This window comes from Gracilinanus agilis, chromosome 3, assembly GCF_016433145.1.
Source record: "Gracilinanus agilis isolate LMUSP501 chromosome 3, AgileGrace, whole genome shotgun sequence".
Classification (NCBI taxonomy): domain Eukaryota; kingdom Metazoa; phylum Chordata; class Mammalia; order Didelphimorphia; family Didelphidae; genus Gracilinanus; species Gracilinanus agilis.
Genome location: NC_058132.1, coordinates 654,957,312 through 654,966,016, shown reverse-complemented (window position 1 = coordinate 654,966,016; position 8,705 = coordinate 654,957,312). Strand labels below are relative to the sequence as shown.

At 62.9% G+C, this 8,705-nt stretch overlaps 1 protein-coding gene across 1 annotated transcript in view; it reads right to left on the bottom strand.

Annotated features, from left to right (window-relative positions):
• Positions 1-1,960: 1,960 nt before the first annotated feature.
• Positions 1,961-8,705, bottom strand: part of GMPS (guanine monophosphate synthase) — a 110,790-nt gene continuing 104,045 nt past the window's right edge. The window contains exons 16-20 of the mRNA XM_044669529.1: positions 8,578-8,703; positions 6,456-6,571; positions 4,167-4,297; positions 2,747-2,919; positions 1,961-2,627 (exon numbers count right to left, since the gene is read on the bottom strand). Of these exons, the coding sequence (XP_044525464.1) occupies positions 2,526-2,627; positions 2,747-2,919; positions 4,167-4,297; positions 6,456-6,571; positions 8,578-8,703 (648 nt within the window). The 3' untranslated portion in view covers positions 1,961-2,525. The remainder of the gene's footprint in view (positions 2,628-2,746; positions 2,920-4,166; positions 4,298-6,455; positions 6,572-8,577; positions 8,704-8,705) is intronic.

Sequence of the window (8,705 nt, the reverse complement as noted above, 5' to 3'; positions counted from 1 at the left end):
TAAAAAAAAAAAAAGGAAAGGAAGAGCAGACATCCTTCGCTGGTGAGGGGGACAGAAACCATCCTGACTTTGTGTCCAATATTCCCATTCTAGAGAAAAGGCCAGCACCCTCCTGGGCAGGCCAAGGAGCAATCCTAGTCGCACCACGCCAAGTGGGCTGACTGTGGCCGATTAAGGCGCCCAACCTTGAAGAGTGCCACCTTCTTCTTCACCTGCCCAACGGCACTGGCTATCTCATGGGGGCACTGAAGGATCCAATGAGATAACCTAAGCACAGAATGGATAAAATGAAGCTAATCCATCAGATGATGTGCTTCCTGGGCTTTCGGCCTCGCTTCTGGACGGGAGCAAAGCATCCGTTTCTGCTTCCTTTCTCCCGCTTGAGCACAGACACCAAAGCTTATGGAAGAGGATGAAAGTCTCATGTCGAAACGCTTCTGGCGTAGCTTCCAGGAAACCAAGAGGAGAAAAGACAGCAGGAGAAAGGAAAGTCATTTCACATTATTTTAGCCAGTTATTGTGATGTCAACATTATTGCCTGAACAACACGGAACAGACGAACAGCGCGCAACCAACAAATACATAGTATTTCCACAATTCAACACTATCTACTACACGATTCCATTTGGCAAAATATTTATTTATCACAAATCTGTTCAAAAGCAGTTGGTCACATTTTTCCCCATTTTCTATTATGAAAGTGTCACAATGGTCTTAGTGAATGTAAATGATCTGCCTCTTTAGTAGTACACGGAAAGTGTGGTTTGCCGTGGCCTAACGTGTGTTCTCTAAAGGCCACACGACAACGGGGCGCGTCTGGGTCAGAGCTTCTGAAGCCCAGATCCGAGGGCCGGGAGGGAACAGACTCCCCAGACACACTACAACATTCGGGTCTCACCCAGCACAGGGCAGACCAGCGGGGCGCAGGGAGTGGGGGCCCAGGAAGGGGGGTCCGCTGGGTCACTGGTATCACCAAGGGCTGAGCATGGGGGCCCAGGACTTCTCCTTCTCATGCGACCCAATTAAAACCGACACTAGGACCAAGCTGGAGGGCTAAAACGGGCTTCTCAACTTTGGGCCCCCAGCCAGGCCGGGACTCCCACAGAGATCCTGCCGTGAGAAGCGGCGAGGGCTCCCCCCGGGCTCCCACGCCATCTCGAAATGTTGGTCCATCTAGGCCTTTCCCAGGGCCGGCATCCTCTCTCTACATGTCCAGCGGAAGGACACGGGGGCCACCGTGATGACGGAAGGGATGGCCGGGCCACAGGTCTGAATCCAGCCGGGATTCCTCTCAGGGTCTTCTTGGTTCTGTTAGTGGCGGCTCTCCCTGGAAGAGTTCCGGAAAGGGCTGCCATGGGGAGGGGGAGGGCCGAGACAAGAGCTGAGCCTCCGACGGCTGGCGGGGCTCCTGGCGGTCCGAGGGGGGTTCAGGGCCGAGTCTCCTACCTTCCACTTCTCCAGGCCTCCTCTCGGCACTGCCTGTGGTCGTGGCCCCCATCTGGTGACAAAGACGAGGCGACTTACCCATCTCCCGTGGGCCGTGCACCCCACCAAGCTGTCGTTCTGCGTCTTGGCAGAGCCCTGCGGTCGCTCCTGACGTTATCCGGGAAGTTCTGACCCGTTTCTCTTTTCTATCTTTTAGGGAGTTTGTACAAACGTGCACACGTTTGGGAGTGGCATCTTCCGCCCCCTTCAGGACGGCCACCGCCCGGCCGGAGCGTCTGTGGGCAGCGGGCGGACCTCGGCCCCAGAACCCCCCCACGACGTTCTCCGTCCCCCGTCCTGACCATCCGTGGCCCAAGCGTGGCTCTCGCCAAGGCCTGGCGCCCCTCCTCAGGCTTCCCGTCTCTCCTGGGCCTGGTACCCCCCCCGCGGGCAGAGGGAGCCCCGGCCCGGCCGCCGGCGCCCGCCTCTCCCCTTGGCTGCCTGCACCCCGGACTCGGAGACAAGAGAGCTGGAGACAAACTACTTTCTCCTTTTATTCTTGGGGGAAAAAGTGAGCATTAAAAAGTGTGAGACGCCCGAGCGGCACAGCGGAAACGGAGACCGCGGCAAGTTCTTACGCGGAGAAGCCGGAGCTGCTCGGGGGGCTCCCCCAGGAATCAGGGACCCCCCCCAAAGCGCCCTCCCTTCTGCCACTCCCAGCCCTCCCCCGCCCGTGCCGGCTGGACAGAAGAGTGCCCAGAGAAGGGGAGAAGCCGGCGAGCGCCCTGCAAGGCGAAGGCTCGACCGTCGGTCAGTCCCGGACGTGTCCGGAGCCCAGAGGAGCCCCGAGCAGGCCCCGAGGAAGAGGCAGCTCAGGGACGGCAACAGTAAGACACGGAACAGAACGAATGCGTGAACACAAAGGCAAGAGTTGGATGAGCGTGTCCGAGCACGGCCGCGGGCCCGGCGGGTCGCCCGTCCGATCCTCAGGCCGCCGCTGCGGGAGAGGCCCCGGCCGGGAGGGGGCCGGGCTGTGTGTCGGCCTGGGAATGTCTCTGGTCACGGAAGGGCGGGCACACAGCGCCGGGCCGGGGGAGCTCCTACTCCCACTCCGTCGTGCCGGGGGGCTTCGACGTCAAGTCGTACATGACCCGCGAGATGCCGGGGATCTTCTTGATCTCGGCCACCATCTTCAGCACGGCCTGCGGGAGGCAGAAGGCCAGAGCCGTGACGGCGCCATTGCCGGGGCTGCCCCCCAACCCCGGCCCTCTCCCGGGGGCTGCCTCCTCCCTCCCAGGACCCCCGGGGCCGCCCGACTGACCTCCACGGGAATCTCATTGCCGGGGGTGGCCGCGATGCCCGTCATGAAGTCGCTCGTGATGAAGGTCCGGATGACCACCGACCTCTGGCAGGATGGCTGCTTCTGGAGGGGGTCCCGGTCAAAGTGCAGCGGGGTCAGGATCACGGGCATCTGGCTGATCTTCCCGGCGTACCCTGAAGAGGGAGGCGGCGCGTCAGCCTCGCCCAGGAGGCTGGACGGGAGGCCCCGCGAGCCCACCTCGCCCAAGACGCTCCCCGAGAGGGTTAACAACTCCAGTGAGGGAGCCGCTCGGGGGCCTGAGAGCCGGCCCTGGAGGCGGGAGGGCCTGGGACGCTGCCTAGCCAAGTGCCCGGCCCCCGGCGCCCGTTCCAAATCAGGAGGGGCCGTGGGAACCCCAGGACGATGGCTGGAGCGAGCCCCGGCCCTGGAGGAGCCCACACGAGCGCGCCGGATCCGGTTCTGTCCAGAATAACGCTGGGCGGCCTAAAGAGTGGCCGAAGCAGCCAGGCCAGGCCAGGGGAGGGTCAGGACCAGAGAGCCGGCTGGCCGGGTGGGGAGGTGGCCCAGCACGCTGTCCAGCGGCCAGAGCGCTCAGAGCAGGAAGCTGGGGGGCCGCCGCGGTGAAGCCGGACCTCCCCGAGCAGGGAGAGCCAGGAAGAGCAGCGGGTGGCAGCGCCCGCCGCGGCGCCTCCGCTCAGACAAGGATGGCCGGCAGGGCCCGGGTCACGGCCGGGCGGCCCAGGCTTCCGTGACTCGGCCGAGCCCACGTGGGCAGGGCCGGGCGGGCTAACGGGCACGAGGGTCTGGTGGAGAGCCGAGCCTTTGCCCCCAGCCCGTGCTCGGAACAGACAAACGGAAGCCCCTGCGTCCTCCTCAAACAAAGCACGGAGCGGCCCCGGCACTGCCAGAGGAGAGGAAGCGGGGAGGCCGGCGCCCTCGTGCTCCGGGCAGCTCCCTCGGCCTGCACGGTGCGGCTCAGGCCGGCCTCGGGCCCGACACCCCCATCCGAGAGCCCACGTTCCTGGGTCCGGCCCTGCCGCCCCTCGCAGGGAAGGAGCCTCATCTCCCCGGAGGGGATGGAAAGACAAGCCGGGGGGTGTCTCCTGCCTCTGCCCTCCCAAAGGACACTTCCGCACCCGATCCCGGGGAGCAGACACCCCCAAGTCAGGCCGGGGGGCCCAGGGAGAGGAGCTGCCGGGGCGGCTTGCGAGCTTCCCTTCTCCAGCCCGTCTCCCAGGGCCACCCAGCGAGGAAGCGTCTGAGGCAGGATCTGAACTTGGGAAGGGCGTCCCCCGGCCCCGGCCCAGCCGTCCCTCCCGGTTCTTGTTGCCAAACCTGCGGGCGCTCTAAGAGCGGCCCCGGCAGGCACCTCCCCGCCTCCCCGCCTCCCCGCCCGGCCCCCGGCTGCACGGAGCCTTACCGGACTCCCTGAGGATGCTGTGGGCCTCGAAGTCCGCCTGCCGCAGCGTGCTCAGCACTCCGGTGGTCAGGAAGGTGGGAGTGACGTCCGTGGGGGGCTCCTTGACGGGGGGCCCGAACACATAGACAACTCTAGAGGGCGGGGGGAGAAGAAGCCTCTTTTAGTACGGGAAGGCCTGGGGCGCTGCTCCGTGAACGGGGAGCCCCAAACGCGCAGCCGTCACTGCCCCCGGACGCCCGAGCCGGCCCACACCCCGCCGGGCCCCTCGAGGGGCGTCAGTCAGTGTGTGCCTGAAGGGGGGGGGGGGTTCGCCATTTCCTTCTGCGGCTCATTTTCCAGATGAGGACACCGAGGCAAGCGGGGGGAAGGGACGTGGCCGGCATCCCGCAGGGCCCAGCTCTGACCCCGGCAGCCCTCCCTTCGTCTCAGGATCCACTCTGGGCCGAGAGGAAGCGGCTCCCCCAGGCCCTGCCCGGGCGGCCGGCCCAGGCCCAGAGAAGCTGAAGGAAGCCTCGTCCGTGGGGTGCCTCCATCCGTTGTGGCGGCCACCAGAGCGGGGAGCTCAGCAAGCCTCGGCCTCTCTCCTACATAGAAATGTAGGTTTTTATGCTAAGGCGAGAATTTGGCGGTCACACTGCGGCCGCGATTTAAAGCTATTCTGACTCGGGTCAAAAGTGACTTTTAGCAGCTTTAGTACAAAGAGTAGAAAAAGAAAAACGGGAAAAGGTACTAAAAAGACAGACTTAACAAGACTTCAGGCCTTCTCCGGAGCACCATCTCTCCAGAAGCCGGAGAGGAAGGCCGGTGAGCCGGGCTCCAAAGGAGAGGCCCGAGGCCGAGGCCTCCTCCAAGGCCCCGCCGTCTCCACAGGAAGTTCAGGGCCGTTTCGGGTCCTTTTCCCACGTCCCTTCCTGTCCCCTCCTCCACTCCCCAGGAACCACGGCGGGCTCTGCCCAGGCGCGGGGCCGCTTTGGGACGTGACGTGCGACTCTGGCCTGTGTTAAGGACGCCATGTTTGACGGGTCATTTGAAAACTGCCGACTGACAGACGACGTTGGATTCGCTCTTCACGCCTTTCCCTCTTTCTACTCTCCCTACTTTGGTGTCCTGAAGTGATAAAGCTGTTGGCAGCTTATTCTAACTAGTACAGCTGGGAGGCGTCTGAGGGCAGATTAGAACCCAGGACCTCCTGCCTCCAGGCCTGGCTCTCCCTCCACGGGGCCTCCCAGCTGCGAGGCTCGCTGGCGACAGGATCCGAACCTGCACGGTGACGCCCCGCTTCCCTGTTGTGGCTCTGTCGGGGCAGTCAGTCTGCAACCACTTTACCGAGGCAACAGCCCGCGAGGTCAGAGGCACCTCGTACCCCCGTGTTAGAGGGGAAACGGAGGCCGAGCCGAGGCCAACGGCTTGTCTGGGGCCGCACCGCTAACTGTCTGGGACGAACCTCCTGCGTAAGCGCCAGAAACAGAAAGTGTCTGAGCAGAGAAGGGCGGGCCCTGAGCCCTGCGCAGCCTCCCTGCCTCCCCTCGGAGCTTCACACGGGCCCATCCGTGGAGAGCGTCTGCAGGGCCTCCCTCTGCGATCCCTTCCCCATCCTCCCTCCCGTCTCAGACTCTCATGGAAGAGGCTGTCCGTGTCCTCGGCGGAGCTCCCCCGTCTCTGCCGTCCTACCGAACCTCGCAGAAAAGCCTCTAACCCTCGGCGGCCCCCACAAGGCGCGCTGATCTCTCCAGGGCCAGCGATGTCTCCGCCCGGAGCCCCCCCAGCCACCTGGCCTTTGGCCCCAGCCGGCCGCCTGCCCCTACCCGCTCTCCCTCCTTTCCTCCTTCCTGGCGGAGGCAGTTCCTGACAAGAAGCCAGAGAGGAGAACAGCCGAGGGCAGAGAGTGTCCCGAGGCTGTCGTTTCAGCGGAGCGAGGCAGAGGCCCAGAGGAGGCTGACAGGGAGGCGGCGCCCGGCCGCCAAGGCAGAAAGGCAGCCGAGGATGGCTTGACGCTGGCATGGGGAGGGCAGCGTCCTGCGGGAGCTTCTGGGAGGAAGGCCCGAGCGCTCAGCCTGTCTTCTCAGTGAAGGAGAAGGTGAGGAGGAGGAAGCGGAGGCTCAAGAAAAGGAGGACAGACAGAGGACTCGGCCCTCCGGGGGGAGGCGCGGGCGGCCTGGAGGCCGTGAAGCCAAGCCGCGCTTCCTTCCGGCACGGGGCCTGTCGGAGGCCGCGGCCCCCCCGGCCCCCCCACAAGACGTTCTCCAACAAGACGCCGAGACGCGCCGCGGGCCTCCCGGCCGGCCGTACCTGTTGATGTTGTGGCACATGCGCGGGATCAGCCTGGCGAGGAACATCAGGGAGTCCCAGTCCGGCTCGTCCTTGCTCGAGATGCCGCACACGTAGCTGTAGGAGCGACAGTCGCCCTGGAAACACACGGCAGGCACGGGGTTACCTGGGGGCCCAGCGAGGGGCAGCCCCACGAGGCTCCCCAACCAGATGAAGATGTATTGGGGGAATCAATGGGGGGCAGCTGGGTGTTCAACGGAAAGAGCCGGGCCTGGAGACGGGAGCTCCTGGGCTCCCATCTGGCCTCAGACACTTCCCAGCTGCCACGGTGACCCTGGACAAGTCACTTCAGCCTCCTTGCCTAGCCCTGACCACACTTAGGCCTTGAAACTAATGCACAGCATCCATCCAAAGATGGAAGATACGGGTTAAAAACAAGCCTCCTTTAAGGAGTATGGCCAGGGCCGTGATGGCGAGCCTGTGGCACGCACCAAAGACGGCACGCTGCGGCCCTGGGCAGGCTCCTGGCCCATCCCCCGCCCCAAACACAGAGATGGGTGGGGCGCTGCCTGAAATCTTGGGGGGGGGGGGTCTGGCACAGGGTCCCTATAAAGTTCCCAAAAGTTCGCCATCCTTGGCCCGGGGCATATACAAACCTGGGGGTCCATCTGCTTCTAATTCAGCTTTTGTAAACAATTGTCCTAGAGCCGTGATGGGCAAACTTTTTAAAGAGGGGCTGAAGGAAAGGAAATGCTCGTCTGTCCGTCTGTTTCTAAGGCAACTCTCTGGAAGTTTCATTGTATTGAATCCTACTCGTATTCGTCAGATTTGCAGCCAGATAGAACATTTCAGGGGTCCCCTCTGGCCTGCAGGCCGTCGTTTGCCCACCACAGGCCTAGACCATTTATTTCTCTTTTTGTAATAAGGAGGAATAGCTGCCTTCCATTTCAGGCTGATGTTACCAAAAGTATTTTTTGGAAAAAAAAACGTTATTTGTGAAGTGTTGACAGATTCTCCAAAGAAATACAAACAGTCCTATCTGCAGGCCTGGAAGCCCCATTTCTAGCACTGATTTACACTCTTGCCCCCCCAAACACAGGTCCCCGTTTCCCAGGGTTTGTGTGCCTCCTGGATTTCCTCCTCCGAGGACAAAGGCCTCTCCCTGCGGCCCCGCTGCACAAGGAGACCACAACCCCCTTTGGGAGCAGAGCTTTGGCCCCCCGAGTCCAGGAAGACCTTCCTCTCTAGCGGCTGCCTCTTCTCAAACCCCAACAACTCCTTTGTCCAGATGGCTCAGTTCGGGTGGTCCGCCCAGGAGGGTCTCCCCCAGTCCTGCAGAGGAGGCCATCCGCCATTCCCAGCCTTCCCCTCCCAGGACACCTAAGCAGGCCAGGGAGCCCGCAGCACCCCCGCCTTTCCCGGCCGAGCCTCTGGCGAAGAGCTGAACTCGGCTTGTGGCTATAAGTGGAGCTCCGGCATGACAGACTCCCCCCCACCCCCCGGCCTCTGCCGCTCAGGAGGGACACTGGGGGGGTCAAGCACAGCCTTCAATCCAAGGAGCCCCTCTGGGGGAGGGGCAGAGCAGCCTTCTAAGAGGGCAGAGCCTAGTCCGTGCCGTGCTCGCTCCCTCCAAGGCTGGCTTTTTTTATACCTCAAGATATTCCCAAAGGAATGAAAATTCAGCATTCCACACTAATCAGCAGCCTTCGTTTGTTTTCAGGGAGAAAAAAAACTACTTTTAAAAAACCTCCCCTACAAGTTAGCCCATTTAGGACAGGAAAGGCGTTGCCGTGGCATCCGCTTTTAGTCTGAGGCTCGTGATGCCAACATGGCGGACTGCACGTTCTGGGCCCTCGTCGGGGCTCGGGCCTTTCTGGCTGAGCTCACGGATCCACTTCCCAAGTGGCTCAGCATCGCTCCTCCCACAAGCCCTGAAGCGGAGGCCTCTCCACACCAGAACTCTCTTCCTGAGCTCCCCCTGCCACCCCCGCACAGCACTTCGACTTCTCCCCATTCTCCTCGCACTGACCAGAGGCTCCGAAAGCCCAGCCCTGGGCAAGGCCGCCCGTGAGCGAGGCCGGGTGGGAGCGAGGCCGCCCGTGAGCGAGGCCGCCCAGAAGCGAGGCCACGGCAGGGCGCTCACCTGCACGCCGACGGTCTTGATGGGCAGCAGGAAGGCGTTGAGCGAGTGCAGGCTGGTGATCTGCATGAGCTTCTCCTGGTCCTCCTCCGTCGTGCATGCTTTGACTCTCTGTAACAGCGTGTGGGGCT